This window comes from Manis javanica, chromosome 9, assembly GCF_040802235.1.
Source record: "Manis javanica isolate MJ-LG chromosome 9, MJ_LKY, whole genome shotgun sequence".
NCBI classification, from domain to species: domain Eukaryota; kingdom Metazoa; phylum Chordata; class Mammalia; order Pholidota; family Manidae; genus Manis; species Manis javanica.
In genome coordinates, this window is record NC_133164.1 from 91,445,963 (window position 1) to 91,471,100 (window position 25,138).

At 44.5% G+C, this 25,138-nt stretch overlaps 1 protein-coding gene across 10 annotated transcripts in view; it reads left to right on the forward strand.

Moving 5' to 3' along the window:
- FHOD3 (formin homology 2 domain containing 3) overlaps window positions 1-25,138 on the forward strand; it is a 523,260-nt gene that overhangs the window by 210,432 nt on the left and 287,690 nt on the right. For all 10 annotated transcript variants that reach the window (XM_073212918.1, XM_073212919.1, XM_073212922.1 and 7 more), the window contains exon 4: window positions 18,403-18,470. In XM_073212918.1, coding sequence (XP_073069019.1) covers window positions 18,403-18,470 — 68 coding nt within the window. The remainder of the gene's footprint in view (window positions 1-18,402; window positions 18,471-25,138) is intronic.

A 25,138-nucleotide genomic window follows, 5' to 3' on the forward strand; every position in this document is an offset into this window, starting at 1 on the left:
AATGCAAATGATAAAAATTTGACTTTTATTATTGCTTCCCAAATTAATTAAACATGGAAAATAATATTGGAAATAGGTTCAACACAATTTTTTTTATAAACCAGCAAAGACAAATGTATTTTTATGTGATGCTGGCATTTTAAAAGTCATTCCTTCCCCTCCTACCCACTAAAGAAAAAGTCCTTACAAACCAGAGGCAATCTTTCTGAATCTGCAACTTCTGTCATTAATATAGTTGAAAATGAGAACAAATTAACTCATGTTTCCTTAATTCCAAACAATGATGTGAAGGAAGCTTGTTACTGTAATATGCCAAGTTCTGTGTTGGAGTTTTAAGGAACTGGTTAGAAGGTGGGTATGTCTGACACTTAAAGATCCTGAAGGTTATTCCTATCTCTCAGAAATTATAAAAAAGAAAGGAAAGGGGTAGAAACAGTTAAGAGGAAGAGGGATACACTTTGTGGGATACACTCCACAAAAATGTATCCCGTACCTATGAGGTGTCAGTCACTGTTTAAGATCTGGGCTATAGCAATCCATAAAGCAGACAAAAATCCCTGCTCTTGTGGAGCTTACATTGCAGTTGGGGAAACAGACAGTAAACCATATAAATAAGTAAAACTATAGAGTGTGAACAGTATACATGCTGAGAAGAACATCAGAGGAGTGGTTCTGAAATGTGTGTGTTCGAGTGCATGTTGGAGATTTTAAATAGGGTAGCCAGGGAATATCTTACCTAGAAGGGGGTGTTTTCTTAAGGGTTTGAAGATGTGAGGCCATGAGTCAAATAGGAACAAATAGGAACAGGGGAAGGCAGAGTGACCAGGTAGGGGACCACTGTGTGACCCAAGTGAGGTATGGTTGCTTAGAACAGGAGTGTAGCAGGGCAGTAGTAAGAAAGGGTTGGATGGAGTTCCTTGCCAGGTAAGACTGGGGTTGGAGGGGAGATAAGTGGGAAGGTTTGGCTGCAGACTTCTAGCCTGAGCATCGTATTCAGACTGCTGTGGTCTCTGAAGCAGCATCACCTAAGACATTCAGTTATGCTTTGTATAATTGCCTTCATGCTAGTTTACAAGCTCCCAGAGAGCAAGCCTGTTCCTTTTTCATCTTTCATTCACACTTTACGGGGTCCAATAAATGTTCATTGGCTTAAACGGAATTGACTATTGCAAGATCAGCACTTAAGAGAGGCAGAACAGTGTAGAATACCTACCAGGTTTAGAATGCATGACTCACCTGCAGTAAAAATGAGAGCCATGGACCACAGTGGACTCTTCTTTGAGCCAACCAGACATTCTCATGCCCCAGAAACAGGTGCATGAACTCAGATCACCAGGAAGAGAGGCAGAGCCACCCTTCAGATGCATTCCCCAAGCTCTCCATCCAGACAGCAGCCTGGGAGGACTCTGCTTTGGAACAGGGGATTGGAAGAATTTGGGATTTTGCCAGGTAAATGATCTCTGGTTTGAAGGCCACTGAAAATTACCTATAGTTTTCAGTGTGTCCTGAACCCAGGACAGTGTGGCTGCTATTTTTGTGTATTCTACTGTAGATTAATCTGTTTACTGAGTGTGAAAATTATGAAGTGTCAGAGGTGTCCACTCCCCAATGACTTATTTTGTTTTATTCCCATATAATTATATACAAATTATATTTTTAATGAATGCTAGTAAAATACATTACCAAGTATTTTCACAGGACCAGGGTAGGTTTTATGTTACCCCCATTTTCCCAATGAAAGAGTGGCTTGGGGATTCATTGTAGTTAAAGGGTGGAAGTGCCTGCATAATCTTTCTAGTTGGTGAGTATCTTGAATACCATACCTTTCACCATCAGAGAAACCTTTAATCATCTCCGATGCTGGTTAATGAGCTCTGTGGAGTAGGTTTAGATAGCAGGGTCAGAGGCACTTGTAGCTACCCCTGGCATGGACTCCTTCAAATTCTAACTAGTCATTCCTTGTGTATGGCCTCTCCTTCAAGCTATTTGGGTTTAACTAAGTGCCCCAAGATCAGGGGGGTCCTAGGACCTATGAGTTTGGTAGAAATGCAGAATGTTGGATCTGCTCCACATCTATTGAATTCAACTTGGTACTAGACAATCTCTGCAGGAGATTTCTGTGCACATTCAAGTGTGAAAACGTTAAAGGTAACAGGTATCAGCTGTTTGTGCTGGACTGTTGTGAAATCAACCGTGTCATGTGACAATCCCAGCAGCAGAGTAGTCTTGGTCACGCGGCTCTTCTCACTGAGCACACTGTGCCTCTCATAACTTCCCTTTTGTTGCTGATTTCTCAAGACCTTTTTCTGTTCACTAACCAAGTTCCTTTAACATGTGTCACGGAAAATGTGTAGCCTGAATTTCTGATGATTTGCTTTGCAACTGAAGGTGGGATGTGGAGATACTCCACTGTGTCCCTCACATGGCACATAAAGGATTGGACCCGCAGAGTTGCTCTTTCAAGTCTTACTTGATTCATGGAGATGCTAAGTGCTTCTCTGACTCAAGGATGACTTTGTTTAAACATCCTGAAATACAGGTATTCACTGGTGAAAAAGACTAAAAATCTGGTAGTCTCCCAATGAGAATATGAAAAACAGGCCACCTCACAATTCTCAGACTAGGAGAGAACGATACAAGTTTCTGCTTCCTTGCAGGACCAAGCAACAGTTTGGGTGCTAGGTTTGGTTCTAATGGGACCTTTATCTGCAGTCAGTGTTTGAGGGAGCCTCTAAGTGTGGTATGAGGGTGGATATTCATGTCTCTTTCCTGAGGACAGAGCCCCAGTCCCTCGGGGGTGTGGTGATGGCTGGGGCCCTGCTGTCCGACCACAAAGATTACTGAGGACATTTTCCAGGACTGTGGCTCTGGTCTGTGCGGAGTAAGGTCAGAGCCCAAGAGGGAGCTCACTGGGGGCACCAAAGAGGGCCATGCTTACCAGCTTCCCGTTCCTCATTCTGGCTGTAAGTGCCGCCCACTCTCATAGCCCTGCATCTGGAGTTGCTGCTAGGATAATGATTCACACAGACAGTGTGGCCAAGTTTGCTTGCATTTCTACTTTTGGGAATATGCCTGCCATGTGCATCCAGGCTGAGTGTGTGCAGAGCTTGGGCATGGGGAGGGTGTGGTGGAACACCACAAGACAAACAGAACTCCATCTCTTGCAAAGGTACTGTAAGCCCCACTTTCCCACCCTGGTACCCTGACTGTTGTCATGTACCAGCCAGGAGTTTGTTCATTCTCCCTGCCTGAGGGAGTTCAGCCAGTCGTGGGCCTGCCCTGACTCATGGCGATTTGATGGCGGCATTGTGGTGTTAGAAGAGCATGCCTTTCTGCTTGTCTGCCTGTCAGTGGCCTCTGGTTATGCCTCCTTCTTTGAAAGGCTCCCTTGGCTGAGCCTTCAGTGAGAATTGGTGGCAAAGGTGCTGAAGGAGAGTGAGCACCCTGCTGCAGAGCCGTGGTGGTCCGAAGCCTGAGGACAGTCTGTTCTTAAGCTGCTCCCAGCCTTCGCTCCACCGGGCCAGGGGCTGCCGTGGTACTTTCTGCTTGAGCTGCCCAGTGCGCAGGTGTACCCTGGTGCAGAGGTGCTGCTTCTCCTGACAGAGACCTTGAGGAGAGATGAACTCAGGGTCGGAGGAGGAGGATCTGCAGGCAGGTGGGGAGAGCACTGTTGGAGCACTTTAATTTGCTAACCACAGCACCACCATGGCAAGACAACATCCATATTCAGTGAACCTGAAACTTAGCACTGAACATGGTGCACAATGGGTGACACAGTGTTGGTCGGGGAATATCAGAAAGTGTTGCTCAGCCAGCCTACCGTGAGCATGATCTATGTCTATCCCAGGTCTTGGCCTGTGCCCACCCCGGAGAGATGAGATGCTATTGACCACTCCTGGCTCCTCTCTTTGGTACCACAGTACTGCAGAGGTTCCCCAACACCAGGTGCTCTCCCTTCTGGGGGTCTGATGCATCTGTGCCCTTAGCCTTGAAATCTGTGCCTGCTTTTATTTACCTGAATAACACTAACTCATTTCCCCTGAGTTTTCCAGGGGGCCTTCAGCTTCTGGAAGCCTTCCTGAACACCTCAGATGACTGGACACCCCTTCCTAAGCCCTCCCTTGTGTCATTACTTCCGACACTAGGCTGAACATCCCTGTCGGTGTGTGTTCCTCCCATTAGACTCTTGGTTCTTCACAGGAGTACCATGTTGTTTTTTCATCTTTGACACTGGGATGCAATACTCCTTCACCCTCAAGTGCCTGTTGGCAAGTGGTTTAGAGTCACAGCCCCCCTTCTGTGTTGATGTCAATCCGTAGCTCTGTCATTCCACGGGATGAGACAGTGGGCAAATAGCTGATTTTGTTAGGAAACACTGACTCCTCTGAGACTTCTAACCCTAGGCTTTCTGGCCTCTCAGTAATAGAGGTCTGCCGGAAACTTGGAGCCACATCCACACTGTTTCCTATTATGCTCCCCACCATAGACTCACCTGGCTGCCACCACAGAGGGGATGAGCAGTTACGCTTGGGCACAGGACCTTGGTGCAGCCTGGAAATAAACCCAGAGGAAAGTGTCAGGAGGTCAGGAAGGATTGGGACGCAGTTTGATATGTAGAAACCTTCAGTTCAGATATGAATTTATTATAAGATAAATGTGATATTTAAGGTTTGCTGTGCTTAATTATAAAAAAGCAACACTATGTTCTTTTACTCTGGTTCCCCCCACCCACACTGCCTGGGTTAGGGAATCAAGTTGAATCAATACAGTTGTTTTAAAAACCCAGCCTTTTCTCTGGTGAGTTTTGTTTGCATTGTAGGATACTTGCCATAGCTTGATGGCTGTCTCCATCTTGAAGAATACTTCAAGAGCCTGGCCCCATGGGGTGGGTCAGGTGAACTATGGAGTTTTGCCATCCCTGCTCAGTGACATGACTGATGCCAGATTATTCCCTTTTGACCTCAGCTAATGATCCTTATCTTCTCTCCAAGGATTAGACACTCACTTCTTTTTCTCAAAGTGTTCAGGGCAGGGATGGTGAACATTTTCCCTGTCAAGAGGCATTGACCCCAGGAAGGACGAGGCTGTTTCTTCAAAGGAGCGATCATGCCTGGGAGAGGCACCCCCAGAGCCCAGCCAGGGCTGTCTGAGCCCAGGCAACCTTCTCCGCACACAGTTAGAAGGACTAGACAGGTGGCAAGAGGTGCCTGGAAGCCCTGAGGGCAGTGCCCAGGGAAGGCCTGACTGTTCGCTCTATGGAGAGTCTTGGGTATTTTTTAGAAATTCATTGAAGGCTTTGGGGTTGGAGAGAGAAGGAAAATTTTTCTTTGCTGAGCACTGAATTGTGCCAGGTGCTTTACCATTACTTTGCTCATCACCACATTGTTCCAAAATGTCAGAATGTATACTATTAATCTTGTTCTCCTGATAAGAAAACCAAGGCAAGAAAGGAATCTCTTCTGGAATGCAAGCATGTATTTAGGAGCCCAGACAGTGGTGCCATCCAAGGCTATGTCAGAATGGCACAGAAGGTCCAGTGCCAACCAGAGCTGTGCACAGTGCATGGTGAGGACCTTGTCCACTGGGAGTGCAGGAGCATGCAGGTGAAGTGGGCACAGTTGCCCCCAAGGGTGGGTGGGGAGGGGGCCAGGGGTGAAGTGGCAGTTTCTGAGAGATGTACTGGGGAGGCTGAGACTAGGACAGCCCCAGCTGTAGTCAGGCCTGGGTAAGACTGAGCAGTTTTGATGTGTGTCCTCAGGGAGTGGGAGGAGGGTGTTGTGTATGGTTTGGGGCCCTTGTGCTGGGATGGTTCGCTTCTCCTAGATTTTCTCCCTGCAGAATAAAGTAGAGTTGTGGTTGACACCCAGCTGAGAGGGTTGGTCTCCTGTGGATACCACCAGGACTCTGGATGCTTCCAGAAGAGCAGAGAGAGAATAGGCTTGTTTAAATACTCTCTCTCCCCTTTGTGTGTGAGCCCCAGTAGGGGTGAGAAGGGCTGAGCCGCAGGGCAGTGACTGCCATTGTGCTGCGGCCAGCTCAAGAGAAAAACGCCCCCCACTCAAGTCGAACCACTGAGCACTGTGGTTTCTTTGTTGTTGTTAAAAGAGATCTAGAAAGAGAAATACATGTAATTTTGGAAAAATATACATCTAAATGTTTCAGCTGAATTCTAAAATAAAGGGAATGATAAAAAAAAAAAGCCCATAAATAAAGTAAATATTTGGAGGTTCTCCAGATTCTTAATTAGGGGAGAAAAGAACAAAGGAAGAAGGAAAAACAGAAAGCGGGGACAACAGGGAGCGGGGCGGGCGGGCGTCCAAGCCACTCACAGAGCAGGCAGCCTTGCCCAGGCAGGACGTGTTGGGAGTGAAAGGTCCCCATCACTTGCTCACACTGCTCATTGCCTCAGGGTATTTTTGCTGCTTTTCAGATGCTAATGATCTGATTGCCCTGGGTCAGCAGCCCTGTTAGAGGGGCATGGTCAAAGTGCTGACCCCTCTGGGCACATGTGCAAGGGTTCTGTGGATCCAGAAGCTTCTCCCCAGAGGGAGGCAGCAGGACTGGATGGTCTCTGTGGACCCTTCTGTCCCTCTACCATTCTTTGATCCTGGGGAGAAAAGAAGGCGTGTTTTAAACAAAATACCAATTCAGTAAGTGGCCTGCACCAGCTGACCCCGGCCTTTTCGCCTTAGAGAAGGAACACTTGTTAAAGCCAAGATAGGAGTGGAGGGACGTACTTTGCTGGGACCCAAAGCTAATCGGGTCTTTCAAAATCATAGGGAAAAACTAACGTTTCATGTGAACGAATTCAGAATGGGAGGCACATGGCTCTGCTGAGCTGCCATCTTTGGTGAAGATGAGGAGGGCAGCAGAATGGTTTCCAAGGAAGCAAGCTGGAAAGCATTTGGAGCCAGGGGCTGCCTGACTGGATGGCAATGTCAGACAAGTAACCTTGCACATAACCACGTAATTTCTAGTCTGATGCAGCCTCCTTGGTCAACAGCTCCTTGTAGTTTGTTTGCCACTTTCAGGGGGATGTCTTTGCTTCTGGCACCTCCTGGGTGCCTCTCTAGCACAGCACCTATGGTGCCCAGCTTTCCTCTATAGACAAGTCATCTCCTCCACTGACAGCGAGCTTCATGAAACCTGGCCATGCCTTGTGTGTCTTTCTTACCCTCCTGCCCAACATAGCCCTTGGAACACAGTAAGTGGTCAGTGATTATCCAAGGAGGGAAGCAGAATTGCCGCTGAGGGCTACAAAGAGGTACCCAGTGATGTCCATGGTCCTAAGAGTTCTCTGTGTCCTGCCCTCTGGAAGTCACTGAAGACTACAAACCTGTGTTATCGACATAAGCACAGGCATGCTTGGAACTTCATCCATGGACCCTGTTTTGGGGGATGCCAGGTCAATAAATTCCTGGCCTTAAGTAGAACTTGCACATCTGACCAGCTGTGTGTACGGGACACCTACACTGTGCCAAATGCTGCCCTGGGCTGGAGGCAACCAACATGGATGAGAGTTTGCTCTGGTGTGGGGAGATGGCATAAGTGCATGTGGAACAATGAGCAGTGTTTTGTGGCAGAATATGCCAGGTCTCAGGGCTGAGGCTGCAGCTGTGCACAGGGGTCATAAAGGGAGCAGTGCTCCTTATAATCTCCATGCACATGGCCTTTCACTGCCTATAGACTTTGGTTATGATTTTTTTTCAGTTTTCTTTTTTTTTCTTTTTTTCTTTTGTTATCATTAATCTACAATTACATGAAGAACATTATGTTTACTAGGCTCCCCCCTTCACCAAGTCCCCCCCACATACCCCTTCATAGTCACTGTCCATCAGCATAGTAAGATGCTGTAAAATCACTACTTGTCTTCTCTGTGTTGCACAGCCCTCCCCGTGCCCCCCCACACACTATACATGCTAATCATAATGCCCCCTTTCTTTTTCCCCACCCTTGTCCCTCCTTCCCACCCATCCTCCCCAGTCCCTTTCCCTTTGGTAACTATTAGTCCATTCATGGGTTCTGTGATTCTGCTGCTGTTTTGTTCCTTCAGTTTTCCTTTGTTCTTATACTCCACATATGAGTGAAATCATTTGGTACTTGTCTTTCTCCGCCTGGCTTATTTCACCTATTTACAATAGCTAAGATATGGAAGCAACCTAAATGTCCATCAGTAGATGAATGGATAAAGAAGATGTGGTACATATACACAATGGAGTATTACTCAGCCATAAGAAAAAAACAGATCCTACCATTTGCAACAACATGGATGGAGCGAGAGGGTATTATGCTCAGTGGTTATGATTTTTTTAGAAAAATAGTCTTTGAGGAAGGAGTAGTTATTATTTTACAGAGAAAATTCAGCAAAAAGTGCAGAGAGTTCCAGAGTTCCAATATCCTCCTTCAACCTCCCCTAATTTCCCCTGCTATTAATGTCTTGCATGAGTGTGGTGCATTGTTACAATTGAGGAGCCAATATTCATACATGATCATTAACTGGAGTCCAGTTCACACTTAGGTCCATTCTTTGTACATTCTATGGGTTTGGACAACTATCTCATGACATATATCCACCATTATAGCATCACACAAAATAGTCTTGCTGCCCTGAGGATTCTGTGTGCTCCACCTCTTCATCCCTCTACCTTCTCCTCCGAGCCCCTGGCAACTACTGATCTTTTTACTGTTTCCATGGTTTTGCCTTTTCCAGACTGTCCTGTAGTGGGGACCCTACAGTATACAGCCTTTTCAGGTTGGCTGCTTTTACTTAGTAATGGGCATTTGATGTTCCTCCACATTTTTTCTGTAGCTTGATAACTCCTTTCTTTTTATCACTGAATAACATTTTGTTTATCTAGTTACCAACTGAAAGATGTCTTGGTTGTTTCCAAGGTTTGGCAATTCTGATTACAGATATGCTTTTGAGGTCTTCTTTGGTGGTGTGGGGCGTGGCAGGGTGGCTGGGTCTTTGGGGGCTGGGCTCATTCACAGACGGCAAGACTCTAGAATGTCCTTAGGGTTGGTCAGGTGTTGGGGCAGTAGGAACCTGGAGGTTCAGCGGTCCTCCTATGTTATTTCCCCAGCCCTCATAGTCAACTTGGTCAATTAGTTGCTCATTTATTGAGGTATTAGGTCCTGGGGATACAGAGGGAAGTTATACATGGGCCCTGACTTCAAGGAACCCGTGGATTAGTGAGGGGGTAGAATTACAAAAGGATCTTTACATGTTGGGAATGTTGAAACAAGCACCCTGAAAAATGAAGGACAATGGCTGATTTGTAGGGTTAAGAGGCAATTAGTATATCAGACACCACCAACATCAGAATGCATTCTGGCCCCAGGACAAGCGTTACAATATAGGTGACTAGTAGGAGGGAATTGGGGAGGCTAAGGAGGGTGTCTCCAGGAGGAGCTGACCCAGCATATGGGGAGGGGGATGGGAGGAAGCCGACAAACCCTGTTCCAGGCCAGAAAACTAAGGCTGGAGTGTGTGGCTTCTTCTGACCCTCAAGACTCCAGAATGGCATTCAGCTGTTCTAGGGGGTTTGTTTGAGGACAGGGGTCCTGCTGCTGTCGGCGACTTCCTATGGTCCTCAGGGACCCACCACTCAGGGAATGGCCTCACCACTCACCCAGTAGGCCAAGCTGGAAATCTGGGAGTCCTTCAGCCCTCTCATCCCATGTTTAGCTGTGTCCCAAAGTCTCTCTCAAACCAACACCTCCTCTCCATGCCCGCTCTTGTTGTCTCAGCTTATCACCCCTATACACAGGACCCCAAAGGTCTCTTAACTGGTTTCTTGCTGCTGTCCACTGCCCTCTCCAGTTCCTTTGCCCTAGCTGGCTGTGCCACCAGTGAACTGATAAAACCCTGCCTCAATTAGGTTCCTTCTAGTTTAAATGCCTCTGGAGCCCTCTGTCACTGCCTGAGAGACATGCAGTTGAAACCCCATGGCACGGCAGCGTGAATCGTGCTGACACTCTGACGCCCTGACCTGCTGACATACCAGCCATGCTGAATAGTTCCCTCTGCAGCTGTCCAGGCCTACACCTGCTTTTCTGTCTTCGTCAGTTTCTCCATCTGCACAGCACTTTGCATTGTGGTTAATGTTTATTTTGCCTTCCATGTCTTTTCAGTGTCACTTCTTCCGAATCTCCACTCTCTGGCCTCAAGTTCACAGGTGTTCCCAGTCCTTCCTTGGTGGCCCCTCAGTGTTGCCGCCACCTTCTACATAACATTGGCATTATCTGGGGACATGGTTGTCTCCCCTTTTCAACTCTTTTGATGGCTGAGACTGCCTTCATTTACCATTATAACCTTAGTGCTTCGTGTAATACCTGCTTAGTAGATAATCAATAAAAAATTATTATAAGGATTATGTTAAAAATGAGGTGTAATTGCACTCTGAGAGAATTTGGGTTTCAACAAGGTCTTCTTAAGCAGTCTTCTGTCTCATCAAGTCTCACAATGATGTCTTCATTTACATTTAGTCTCTTCATGCTCAGGCTGAAAGGGCTGCCTGTGGGTTAACTGGGCAGGGCGTTGCCCTCATGCATCTCTACCCACTGTCATCACCACAGGTACTTGTCACAGCCAGTCCCCCAGGACAAAAGTCCTGGCTGTTGTATGTGTGTGTTTTCCCTCTGAATTTGCATGGTCATCTAAGTGTCATGGTTAGGATGTAAGCAGGTTTCAGTGGTGCAATTTATGTTTATTGTACAAACTGAACATATGGCCAGTTTCATTCCTACAAGCTATTTTCAGCTCCTCTCCTCCACTTCTGAGAGCCTGTAATCCCATCACTGGGGCCAACAACTATACTACCCCTTGGTCCACAGAATCTCCTGAAGGCTCACAGGAATTCTGGATGCTCATACCCTCTAAATTATACTAACTATTTCTTATGACTTGTGTATGACTTCCAAATCTGTGACTCCAAAAAGCTTAAAAATCCCTGGAAAAAATTATTTTCAAAATCTGACCAGTTTTGTTTCACTGAAAAATAAAGTTTCTACTATACCACTCCCTCCCCTTTTCTCTTTAAAATACGAACATGTAATAATGAATCATCAGTTGAAGGTTGAAATGGGTGCTATTTCCCGATCATCAGAGTACCATGTGGCACATTTGACTTCATAGGAAGAATTTCCATACTGGAATTCATTTGACTCACTGCTGACAGTACCCTGGGGGCAGTGGGCTTCCTGGCTAGGGAAGGAGTGCAACCCAAGCTTGGCCACTGGTGCTCTGTAGGCTGTCTTTTGTCACATTTCAGACTTGTTCTTCATTAGCTCTTCCTAACTGGTGAGTCTGGAGACCAAATGTCACATGGCTAAATCCTGGGAAAGGAGGAGCTCATTTCTCATTTTCATACTTGAAAACTCATGATGGTTGTACTCTGTAGTGTGCAAGCAGACTTTTAAACATGGGCATGGTCTTATTGTGATGTCTTATAGCAGCCCAAGGGCAAAGGGGAAGCTGCTGTCTCTCCTGTACGGAGGAGGGTCATCGGGGTCCTGGCCCAGGTTTTCCCACAGAGCGCTTGGGGAATGCATTTCTCACTTGATGAGAGAGGGTGTGCTCTAATTACTGGCCTTAGTGGCTTTTATGGGTCTGAAAGCCTGATGTTCTGGATGTAGCTTTCCTTTCCCACTTCTCTTGAAACACTCACTGATGTCTTTGGTTCCTCCCCTCCGCATTCTTTCCTGATGTAAACGAGTTCTAATTTTTTTCACTGGTCGTTCTGATGTTATTTCCCCACAACTGAGGTTTTCTTCATTGTGCCCTTGGCTGAGCAGGAAGCACAGGTCCTCTTTGGCTGTTCTTTTTAGTGCTAATATTTGCAAGCCATGCAGGTTTTCTTCCCAACAAAAAAGCAGGAATGGTCCCTGATGACCTTTAATTAATTTGCCCTCTACTCATTATAAGAGGCTCGTTTAGAGTGTTGTACATTAATTGTGTCTCTTAAAGGAACATATTTCATTTTAAAAGGCAAGAACCATGGAGAGAGAAAAGGTGGGGAGAATTATAGAGGCTTCAACAAATGGTGCTCTGATTATGCCTCCTTCCCCCAACAAATGTAGGCTCCTAATTGCCCTTCACTCAAAGGCTAGTGCTACACACATGACTGCACCCCAGGCAGATTCAGCTTGGAAGGGGGTGTGAGAATAAATGCACACATTCATTTGTGGGCCAAGCACGGGCTGTGCTTGACCTGAAAGGAATGAATGCATAATCAGCCCCCCATAGCTTCTCCCCAGCTGCTGAGACCTGCTGCAGCCTGAGGGCTCCTGAGCTACTGTCACCCCTTGGTGCTCTGTAGGGGTGGGGCTGCTCAGGAGGCGGGGGGCTTCCTCTTTGCACACCTCCCACCTGGCAGTTTCCAAGCTTTGGGAAGGAGAATAGCAAACCTTTGGGACTCCATCCTGATCTCAACTCTGCATTTTACACAGGAGAGTTCTGCTTTGAGTTGAACTATTGTGCTTTTTTTATATTTACCAGGAGGGACCCACATTTCACTTCTTGATCACTCAGACTCCTTTTTCTCTGGTGCTCTGACTTGGTGCTCCTCTCCTCTGCACTAGACCTTGGGAGGGACTGCACCGCCCTCCTTGGCATGTATTCACAACCAAGGTGAACAAAGAGAAGGGAGAAAGTCTGTAAGCTCCTGGGAGAAGCATGAAGCTTGCAGACAGGTGAAGCCTGTGGAGCTGCCCTCTTGGTGGCTTGGGGCAGGCTCTGGTTTCCTGCTGCTGGTTACATTTGGGGTCTTCTTTCTTTTGCATTTCCTGAATGTCAGGCAATTATCAGTTATCAGTCGTCCTTCATTGAGGAAGCTTTGCATGCACTTATGTAATCCAAGACTCACCTGAATTCTGCATAGACAGGCTTCTTCTAAAGAGGAGTGACTGATGCTCAGTAGGAAACTCCAAGAGCCTCATCAAGCATAGCCTTGGGAAGCTGGCAGGCCAAGGTCAGTTCTTAGGTGAGCCCTTGGCACTCCAGTCTAATATGAAAGAGAGGTCTGCACAGCCTGTGAGTCTGGTTTTCTGAATAGTGAGGCCAGGATGTGACATAAATGGAACACAGTTTCTTGAACTCCAGTATCTCCCAGCAGTCAAAGCTCCAGACCACACCTCCCATGGCATGGCTGGCCCTTCAGCAAGGAAGCCAGACCTGGGTCTTTGGCCTGTGGAGGCTGCTCCTGAGCTGCACCGAAGGGCTGTCAGTAGTCATTAGTTTGGGTGTGATGTGGTGATCTGATGTGGTAAAATATCTCTTCTGGGTCTTCTTTTACAAGCAGGAATTGTACCTCTCTAAAATGACAAATTATATATGTCACTTACAAGCACCCTTGGTCCCTAGTCCTTCCTAGGTAAACAGTGGTATCTCTTAAAATGTATGTTAAGAATTAATAGAACAAGTAAGGTTGGGTTAGAGACATTTTGGTACCACTATATTTTAAAAATAGATGGCAATTTTGACTTTAAATTAAGCATTGGGACTTCAATTTGCACCATGATATTGTTTTTTTATAGAGAGATAATGTTATTTGGCTTATCCAAAAATTGGTACTCTAGAGTCATATTTCTTTGAATGAATATTTGGTCATTTTCATTTCAACCACAGTGGTTATGACTTCAGTATTGTTTTCATGTGATAGAGAGACCAATGCATGACATTTGTTAAAATGTTGATCGCGGTATTTTGGGAGAGGGTATCTTTGTCCATAAAAATCAGACTACAACACTTTTACAAAAGGTTAAAAAAAAGCTACAAATAAACAGATGTCAGAGGGAAGGATTTCTGATCTAGACTTCACCTAGTGCTCGATAGCATATGGAGTTCAAAAGCAGAGCGTTTTAAACACATTTTAGCCAAAATATGTAATATTCTTATATAGGTTAGCTGATCTTTTGAGTTTTGATAATTAAAAAAACAAAATTAAAATTTGTAAATCTGAAGTTTATAGAGATAATGTTCTTGCATAAAATAAATAATTATTTGGGAACTTATCTGTTCCAAACAAAGTTGAATAATAAAATAGAAAATTATTCAAACAAATAAATAACCATAAACAATTTTTAAAAATAAAGACAATTGGAATGGAAAGTACTTATTTTTTTAATAGAAATTATAGTTTGTTTTCATTGAAAGACAATTGGCAAGAAACGGAGGTGAGAGTTTTTTTGGCACCACTCAAAGATATCTTTGGCATTTGTACAAAGATGTTTCTCATCAAAGGGTGAGAGGCACTGTCAGGCTTCTCTGAGGTCTCCTGTTCTAGTGTCACTGAAGAGTTATTTGTGATATTCTAGAGGTTAAAAATGCAGTGGAAGCATACCAATTAAGAAATAGAGATTGTCAGACTGGATAAAAAGAAGTTGTAACTATTTTTACAAGAAACTCTGCACAGGTTAAAAATAAAAGAATGGAAGAAGATATACCATTCAAACAAGAACGAAAAGTGACTATATTGATATTAGAAATGTAGACTTTAAAACAAAGAATATCACCATGGATGAAGAAAGACATTGCATAATGTTGAAAGGTCAGTTCACTTAGAAGCCACAGCAATCCTAAATGTGAGTGCACATAACAGAACATCAGTGCACCAAAAGCAAACATTTATAAAGCTGAAAGAAAAAGACAAATCACTATCATAGTTGGAAATTTCAACACTCCTTTTACAGTTATCTACAGAAAGTAAGTAAAAATATAGAGGACCTGAACAACACTATCACTCAACTTGACACAGTGGATATTTATAGAACAGTCCACCCAGTAACAGCAGAATACATGCTCTCTTCAGGTGTTCATGAGACCATGATAAGTCATATTCTGGGTCATAAAATAAACCTTAAATTCAAAATAATTGTTATCACAGAAAGTATATGTTCTTACCATGAATAAATTAAACTAGAAATCAGTAACAGAAAGATATCTGGAAAATCCCCAAATATTTGGAAGCTGAACAGTATACTTCTAAATAAACTATACATCAAAAAAAAATCATAGGGTTAAGTTACTCCCTTTTGAATTGAATTAAATATTCAACATTCATTCAATTTCTAATCAAATTAAAATGAAAACACAATATATCAGAATTTGCAGTATGTGACTGAACTAGTACTTAGAGATATATTCATAGCATTAAATACATTAGAAAAGAAGAAAGGTCTTAAAGCAGTTAAGTTTCTACCTTAAACTAGAGGAAAAGAGCAAATTAACCCAAAGTAAACAAAAGAAAGAAATAGTTATCAGAAAGGAAATGGACAAAACAATAAAATTAAAAGCTGATTCTTTGAAAACATCAATAAAATTGATATATCTCTAGCCAGATTGACCAAGTTAAAAGGAGAGGAGACACAGCTTATCAATGCCAGGGATAAATGAAAGGAGAAATTATTTTGGATAAATAAAAGGATGATAGGGAATATTATGAACTTTATGCCTATGCATTTAACAATTTACATGAAATGGAGAAATTCCTTGAAAGACACAAATTACCAAGGCATTCCAGAAGAAATAGATAATCAGAACAGTACTATATTAATTGAAGAAACTGAAGTCATAGTTGAAAACCTTCCAACAGGCCCAAGTGGCTTCACTGGAGAATTCTGCCAAACATTTAAGGAACAAATAATATCCAAGTCTACACAAACTCATTCTGAACATCGGAGAAGAGGAAATACTCCCAAGTCATGAGGTCAGCATTGCCTCAACGCCAAGCTTCGTACAAGAAAACAAACTAAGGATTAATTTTCTTCATGAATATAGATGCAAAAATACTCAACAAAATATTAAGTCCTTCTCAGCTAATTCTCTTCTATTTTAAAAACTGATTATTTTGACTGTGCAAGTACTAAAACCTTAACAGTCAGAACAAAACTAGCCATAAACTTCATTTCTATATGTGAGAAGCCATGACAGATGACTGGTAACTAAAGGAGACTCTGTGATCTTGAGAATCCACTGAAGATATATTTCTGCTTGTCATCTGGTGGTAGGTAAGTGAGTCTGTTGTGAGCCTTAGTACCTTATAAAGAGGTACCTGGAATTGGCTCTCTCCTGTGGATACTCTTCCTGGATGAAATAAATATGCCCCTCTTCTTCAGGATATATGTATCCTAATGCTTGTACTCGATAACTTTATTATTACCTATTAGAAGTGGCAAAAACAAAAGTCTGTTTCTCTAGGGTTTATGAATTCTGAAATGTTAGCTGTAGAAACTGGAAAGTCATCACCCCAAGTACCTGGGCTCTACTATAGGGGTGACACAGTTCCCTCCATTTATACTCATGTATCTTGAGGCCATGCAAACACTTTGGAGGTCAGCTGGAGAGTCATCTGGTCCTCATTTCTTAGAGTTCATGATGAATTAGGTGTTCATCTTGGGGATGGTTGATTCCGCTGATGTTTACCCAGATACTTGTTTTTAGGAAAGCAGTGTATTTTCTCTTAATCAAAATTTTTCATAATTAGCAAGTGATTGTGGACTGCATATTGCATTTAGAGATAGTAGATTCTATGAGGGTCAAACAACAAGAAGGCCTTGGGGTCTGACACTACCCCCCAGATCCCCAATCCCACAGAATCCTGCCTCTGTGCGTAGGTTGTGTGTCTGGAGGAGCCTGGCCTGCCCAAGGAGTGGAGAGAAGACCATGTCTGCAGTACAGCTAGGGAGGCAGGCCGGGGCTGCATCACCCAGGGCCGGATAGGTCATGCAAAGGATTTTGGACTTCATTCTCAGTGTGGTTGGCAGCTGCTGGAGGGTATAAATGGGGGCAATGATGTCATCAGACAGTTGCTTTCACCCAACCCTTGGTGAGAGGAGGACAAGAATCCATAGGGAGGTCTTTGAGGAAGCTACTGCCATGCAAATGTTGATTCCTACCTGTGTCCTTTTAAGTCTCTCTCAGGTGGAAGCCTGTTCACTTCCAGGGCCATTGTGCAAAGTGGGCATATCCTTCTCATAACCGGACTTCTGCCAACTCTTTCAGATCTGTGTGTTCCATGCCCTCTCACTCAAGTCCATGCCACTTGTACAGGAGGAGCATGTGGCTTTGTGCCTGTTATTCTCTATATGCTGGGATCAAAGCCTAGGGTGGCCAGCCACCAATGTGACATTGATTTTAATTCTTTTATTTTTTATAAATCTTAAATAATCATGCATCCTTCTCCATCATATCATTGTGTGATTTAACACAAAGCCATTTCCTTCCCTCTAAATTTATTGCTATCTGTTCCCATTATAAAGCTAGGAAATCTAAGGCTTAGAGAGGTAAAATACTTTGTCCAAGGCCACATAGCAAGTAGGTAGGGACACTGGGTTTGAAATATAGGCTGTCTGATTTATTAGCCTTTTCTCAATTATTAAGTCCTCTCTTCAGTAGTCTCCCCTGGTACCTAGAACAGTTCCTGGCAGTTGCTCAGGAAATATGTGTTTATGATCTATAGTGGGAGTGATTTGGCATCTAGTGTTAGGACCTCAACCCTAGACACCTGAGCCATCTGAGTCAGGGCCAAGCTTGGGTTCTGGGGAGCTGAGCAGAGTCCATACTGCCAGGTTCCTACAGAAACCAGAATAACTGGACTCTGCCTCCCTTCTGTGTTCCTTTAGCACTTTGTAGCACTACCCCACTGTCTGACTCCTGATTGCGGCCTACTTATCTGACTCCTGTCTCTCTTGTCACATTGTGAGCTCTGGAGGATGGGCCCTGGGTCAAGCTCACTTCCTTATTCACAAGGCCTGGCCTAACTTGTACATGTTAAATGTGACCAACAGAACAGTAGGATTGTGGGGGTTAGCCTGTCCCGAGCCACAGATTACCAAGGCAGGGCTCCACTCTCTGCCTCTCTCAGGGCCAGGACACATCCTGGAACTGGTGGGAGCCTAGGCAGAACTAAGGCTGGTTTCTTTCCTAGAGGGTCATTACCAAGGGAGCCAGCCAGTCCTTACAGCCATGGTCACCTCAGATGACTGTCAGATCCCAAGGAAAGGAGGTGCCCCGAAGCTTTCTGAGCCCAGCTTCAGAAAGCATGATGGTGGGGGGCTGTGAGGCAAGGAGGGAGGGAAGTGGAAGAATGTGTTCCATTTTGGTCATGGTTATTTTCTGGATATAGTTGGCCATCAAGTGGAGTAGTCTGTAAACAATAGAGATTTGGAGAGGGGGTGTAAATCTGGACATTATTCTCCTTTATCACATCCCTCCTCTTCCTGCTCCTATAACAGGCCAGACTCTTCTTTGTTCCACTGGACGTCTGTATCCTAATGAAATGGATTTGGTTTGCTCACGTTCCCAGTGGAAATTCTATAATCCTTATATCTGCTCTCTGTTTTTACCATGCACTGAGTCTGAGTCAGTTTAATTAATTTTATATGTTGTGTTTTTTATTTCAGAAAAACTGTACAACTCCAATGGGCGAGATTTAAGAAGGGCCCTTTTCTCCCTGAAGCAGATATTTCAGGTAAAAAAAGAAGAAAAATATACTCTAAGGTCCCACTTTCATATCGCTTGTGGAGTTACTAGACATATTTGTACCTTTTACTGTTACAGAAAGAAAAGTCTCTTTAGATTACAATGTAAATTAGGTCAAAATATCAAGTAATATTTTTACATAGCAAATATTTCAAGCATGAAAAGTAAAGACAATTTTATTAAGTCATTCTTCCATATTTAGTTCAGATTTTTAAGAAGAAAAGTCTATAAAGTTGTAATTGAAGTTTTATGTCCTGTTCCCCCATACCAACCATCTCATCCCCTGCCCAGGTCCCCTCTTTACTGATTTTCAGATTTTGCGTTTGTTATGCACATGCACATTTCCATACATGCTACATTCTGTGAGCATCATACTTGAGCTTGCTTACTGAGAGGCATGACTGGCACAGCTGGGAGGGTCCCACTGTGGGAATAAAGCACAGGTTGCTTTGTTCACTCTTCTATTGGCAGACAGTTCAGTTTACTTCCAATTTTCGCTCTTTTATAAACTGTGCTGCTGTGGACATGCCCCATTGTGCGCCTGTGCAAGTCCCTCATTCAGGCTTGATTTTATCCTCTCCTAACCCTTACTTCTGTCCCTGCCCCGAGACAGCCATGAGCTTTGCGAAGAAGGCTCTCACAGGTGTGCAGCGAGGTTTGCAGACTATCACCCACGGGACGCTGTGGAGGAGGGATGAAGAGCTGGGGTGCAGGTGGTGGGGGAGGAAAAGGCTGATGTGCCCGGGCAGATCAGCAGAGGGCTTCAAGGAGTAGATTGCATTTGTGTTGAGCTGTGTATGTGTGTGTTCATTGTCCTTTCTGTGGATTTTGGACTCTGGGGTTCCACTTCTCTTCAGTTCCTGTCTTGTCCACATCCTTAAAAGATTCTCTTTGTCAGCGAGAGTTCTCACCAGCATGGCAGCCCCCTTCATGGATGGCTCCCTGTCTGAGAAGGGATTAGCAAAAGGCAGGTAATGATCCATCCCACCTGTGCAATCGCGTCCCATTCCTCCTCCTCAGACTTGTTCAGTCATGCCCTCGTCCTTCCCCAAGCAGAGTCCCTTCTCACTTGTCCACTTTTCTGGAGGTGAGCCCTCTTTTTTCTTCTTCCAACAGCTATAGGTGTGTACCTGTTGCATCATTGCCCCCTCATGCTGCCCATCTCAGAAATGCCTTGGGGTTGAGGCCTGCCTTGGTTCAGGCCATTTTTTATGGAAGAATTGCAACCAGGGAACATTACAACATGGAAAAAATTCCGTGGGCACTGCCTGCTCTTGGTCAACATCTCAGTCCATTTTTTAGCTTCCCACCAGAGGGGTTTGGGGAAGTCCCCCTTCTCTTGCTGGTTCCCCATTGCCTTCCGGATCACAATGGAATTGCTCAGTTTCACACTGAAGCCCTTTTGGATCTGGCCTCGGTGGCCTGCATCTCTTACTTGGCTGCATCCCCAATTCCACCCACAGTTGCATTCCAGGAGCAAGCCATGCCCTTTCTCTTCTGCACCTTTGCCCCTGGGTCTACTGCTTCTGCCCCAGAATGTGTTATCACCACACATCCACTCTCCATGTCTCTCAGTTTCCTGCTTGATATCTTCTCCTTCTAGGGACCCTCTTCCTACCCCTCACCCAATCAGTGCCCTTTCTAAATATCTCTAAAGTTCTTACATTCACCTCTATTATAAAGCTTAAGGTTCTACAGGGCACTTGTCTGGGTCCAACCATCTGTGAGCTTCCTAGAATTCATTGCTGAGTCCTTGTGGCCTAACAGTGTCTGGTGCTACTTTACAGGATGGATGAAGAGACTGGATTAATTGAATAGTCTTGTAGCAGACATCTATGTCTTCAGTCTTTCCTATCTCTAACTTAGTAAATGCTACACTGACTAATTGTCCCAAAGTTCCACTTCTCATGTGTCCATCTGTGTCTCCCTCTTCTTCAGCCAAACAGAACAAAACTTGTTCACCTTCCGTTACATCCTCCTAACTCAGCAGGCTGGACCCTTACTGTACCACCAGAGAGCCCTGCTCATGCCGCTCTCACCCTAACTCAGTCCCTAGGCCTGCCTGCTGTTTTTGTTGTTCAGCCTTGAATATCCAGTAACCACATGAATAGGAGCTATTCCAAGTGACTTTTAAATGCTATAATTTGTGCACCTTGAGTAGAATATACCCTAAGAACAAAAAGAACCAGACACATACTCAAATCAATTGTTTATTATAATCATATTGCTCTGGTAGTGTTGGTATTGCAATTCTAAGACTGGTGCATGTGTGTGTTGTTCTAATTTTGTCATTCTTAGAGAATTCTTAAAGATTAGGATTCCTGCTATGTGGGGGAAAGAATATAGAAAGGTATGGGGGTTCAGTTAAAAACTTTATTCCTGAATTTAAGAAGTATCAGAATGAATATATGGTGTCAATTATCTTAAAAGACAAACAAGCAAATAAGCATATTTCTAGCTCTTAGTTTACTTAAAAGGACTAAAAGCCATGATCAACCCACTGACAATAAGAACCACTAGCACTGTGACTGTGGTCTTAAAATACTGAAAGGAATCAGAGCTCTTTGAAGAAATAGTTTATGTCAAGTCTGGTGTAGGAAATTGGCAAAATAAACTTGGAACATTTGATCATACAGATAACAAAGGAACTATCAAATACTACCAGGATGATTGCCAAAAGAACTCAGAAGCATGTTGAAGGGTCTCCTACTGCCTGGCTAAAAATGGTACAATATTAGCATCAATAAGGATGGTAATTACAATGGATTGAAACACATGAAGGAAGTTTGCATTGATCACTTCATGATCACCATTCACTTGACCTGTGAATTGGTCACCAGTGGAAAATGCTAGTGAACCAGCTTACTTTGAAAATGAGCACATTTTTAGAAATCTCACATTTATTTTACCTTTTCCTTTATTAACTTTAGGATAATCAAACAGTAGTTGAGGGAAAATTTTGCTTATAAAAATATTCCAGCTATTGAGTAATAGAATTAGAATATCACAATTTCGCAACACTGAATGAGTTAACAGATCTAGATAATGAGCATCAAGACCTACTAACAAGATGGAAATGAAATACAACCAGATATTAAGTGCCTCCTCATGGAAATTCACAATACCATTGATGATGTGGTCAAGCCAACAAAATTAGCCCTGAATCTGATCATACCTCTCTATGTGGTAAGAAATTTATAAATGATCTAGGACAGAAGCACAAATTAAACTACACCACAGCGGTGTAAATTAACAAACCCCAGGCTGTAGGTTTCTCTATAGGAAAAACAATCTAGTTTCTTCAACACAGTGAATTTCAAGGAGATGAGAAAAGATGAATTAGAAGACTTTTTAAAGTTTTATCAACTAATTGCCCTATGTGGATCTGTGGGAAAGTTGGGGTTCCTATGGCCAGGATCCTCACTGAACTTAAACCACCTGATGATGTAACTGGCCTGTTGCTAGGCTACCATTTCTACACCTTTAGGCAATAAGCTACTATTGCACTATATAGAGAGCTCGGCCCAGTGCTCTGGGTGGAGACAGAGATGCTAGTGCTCCATCTAATGCCAGAAGAGCAAACCGGGTAATAAACCCTTTCACCCCAAAGAACGTTTTGCTGGCAAATTCTTTGGTCACATTGAATCCATAGTGAACATGCCTGGGCTGAAACCCATTTGCAAGACAATTGGTGAAAATCGACAGGGTTCATTGTTGACCATGGAAAAAAGACAGGCTGCCCTTATGGGAGGGGTGCTTCAGAGGGCTGCCCCTGTGAATGGAGAGACAGTAGATTGTCCCCCAGTGGGTATGTGGTCTGAGGTGGCTTGCCTCCTAGAGGAATGGGCCCCACCCGAGGACTGGAGGGAAGTGGAGGTGAGACCTGAGGCAGTAGGGGTGGCCCTTGGTATAGTAAATAGATTCTTTGAGAAACAGGGTACCCGTGAGGCAGTGGGGACTGTGGGTTGGCTGCTTCTCACAATATTAAAAAAGTCTACAGAAGAGACCCAAGAAACGGCAGCACGAGAATGCAAGCTGTAAACTACTGTGGATTCAATGAAGAAGGAAATGGCATTGATGCGAGAGGAGGCAGCACGAGAACGCTGGCACCAAGGTGCCATTGAAGAGGTAAAAAATTCTTCACAGAATAAGGTGGCAGCGCCAGGTGCTCTGAAGTAGGAAGAGGCCATCAAGGAAAAAGACGAACTCCTGAGGGAAGCACAGGCACAGGTGGCATGAGATATGCCAGAAGAACAAACCGGGTAATAAACCCTTTCACCCCAAAGAACGTTTTGCTGGCAAATTCTTTGGTCACATTGAATCCATAGCGAACATGCCCGGGCTGAAACCCATTTGCAAGACAATTGGGGGACAATCTACTGTCTCTCCATTCACAGGGGCTGTGAAGCATTGAAATGCAGGTAAGAGAGCTTCTTAAGACTGAGCTAGCATTGCTACGAGGCAAAGTAGAAAAGGTAAAGGTTGTAGCAGAGGAGACTCTTGGGGGAGAGGAGAGAAAGGTGCCATCAGCGCCAGAAATGAAAGAGCTGGGGAAGGATGAAAGGGTGGTGCCGGAGGCACTGACCCCTCTTGTATTGTAAGCATGCCCCGTGGTTGTAAAGAAAATAAAGACCCAGCAGCTGAAAGTTCCCCAAGAAGAGGAGCAATTCTCTTCCCAAATTATGAAGCATTCTATGCTCTGCAACTATACTCAGGCTGAGCTGGTGGATTTGGGCTCCTGGTTTAGGCAAAAGCCCTCGGAGTCAATATCAGCTTGGCTCCTGTGTCTGTGGGACTTAGGGGTGGATGGAATTGCTCCGTCGTGATCAGAGATAGGAAAGCTGGCTTCTCTGACAGTGCAGCCCACCTTGAGGCAGCGATTACAAGATCCACATCAGACCACAGGGAGTCACTCCCTCCTTGCTTGGCTTATGGCTGCACTTTGGGCTGTGTGGCCCAATCCGGGTGATCTACCATCCTCTCCTGTTAGATGGGAGATGTATGCTGAGCTCCAACAGGTGTTACGAGAGCTAGGCATAAGAAATGCCGTCTAAAGTCCAGAGAACTATGGCCCAGATAAAGAAATTTTCACTACTGGGATGACAAATATTGTGCTTCAAATGGCTCCCACATCCCTCTTTGGGTCTCTTTCTTCTTTCCTCTCACTTAGGGCATCCCATAAGGAAGGTGATACGTACAGTATCAGACTTAGGAGAGGCTGAATCATTGAGAGCATGGAACGGAATAAGTTCGGCTACTCACAAGAAGAATTTACAGAGCCTCATGAAGGTAACAAGGACCCAGATGGGGGTTGATTTAATAAGGGCAGGAGCAGATGGAAGAAAATTAGATGGGAAGTCAAATAGGATCTTACTAGAGCTATGGCAACAACTGAAACCAGAGCAGCAGTTCCAGGCATTAAGACCAAAGATACAGAGGTCAAAGACAGAGCCACAAGTCCGGCTGGTGTGCTTGCAAGATTTGCTGCTGGGGAGCGAGCCAACCTCACATGAACCCACAGAGGAAGGTGATTGGGGAACACGGTTTGACTGAGGTGAAGGTCAAGGTATCTGCCCCGAGGGACCAGGGGGGAAGTGGAGACCACATGTTGGAATAGCTATCCATTAGTTCCCAGTGAACTATACAACATGTCTGGGCTCTGGTGAACACAGGGGCTGAATGTTCACTGATTCATGGTAATGCTGAGCAGTATCCTGGGATGCCCACTGTCATAGATGGTTACGGGGGTAAGGCTGTCAGAGTAAAGCAAGCCCAAATCCCTTTGGGAATATGGCATCTACCCCTAAAAAAGTATACTATGTATGTATCACCTATTCCTGAGTACATTTTGGAGATTGATATCCTGCAGACCACTGAAGGTGAGTTCAGACTGAGAGTACATGAGGTCAAGGCAGTTCTGAGGGGACATGCTAGGCATCCACACATAGCTTTGCCTGTGCCTTGGCAGGTGACTTGTACCAAACAATACAAACTGCTGAGAGGGCACAAAGAGTTCGGAGTAACTCTCCAGGAGCTGGAAAAGTAGATACTATAAAGCCCACCCACAGTCCTTTGAATTCCTCAGTGTGGCCAGTAAAAAAGCCAGAGGGCTCCTGCCATATGACTGTGGATTACAGAGAACTGAATAAAGTCATACCCCCTATGCATGCTCCTGTCCCCTCTATTGCATGCCTGATGGATACCCTCAGCCAAGAACTAGGGACATTTATGTGGTAGACCTTGTCTCCGCTTCTTTTCAGTTGACATTGAGCAGTAAAGTCAGGAACAGTGTGCCTTCACATGAGAAGGATGGCAATGGCCTTTCACCATCCTTCCAAAGGGACACCTCCACATCCCAACCATCTGTCATGGACTTGTAGCCCAGGACTTGGCTACATGGGAGAAACTGCCAACGGTGTGGCTTTGCCATTATATTGGTGATATCATGCTCACATCTGATTTTCTTTCAAATCTAGAAGGTGCTGCACCTAGACTGCTGCAACACTTACAGGAGAAAGGAAAGGGCTGTGAACAGTGCCAAGGTTCAGGGATCTGGTTTGTCTGTCAAATTCTTGGGAGTCATCTGGTCGGGTAAGACCAAAGTTATACCAGAAGCAGTTATAGATAAAGTCCAGGCCTTTCCTACCCTTACAACTG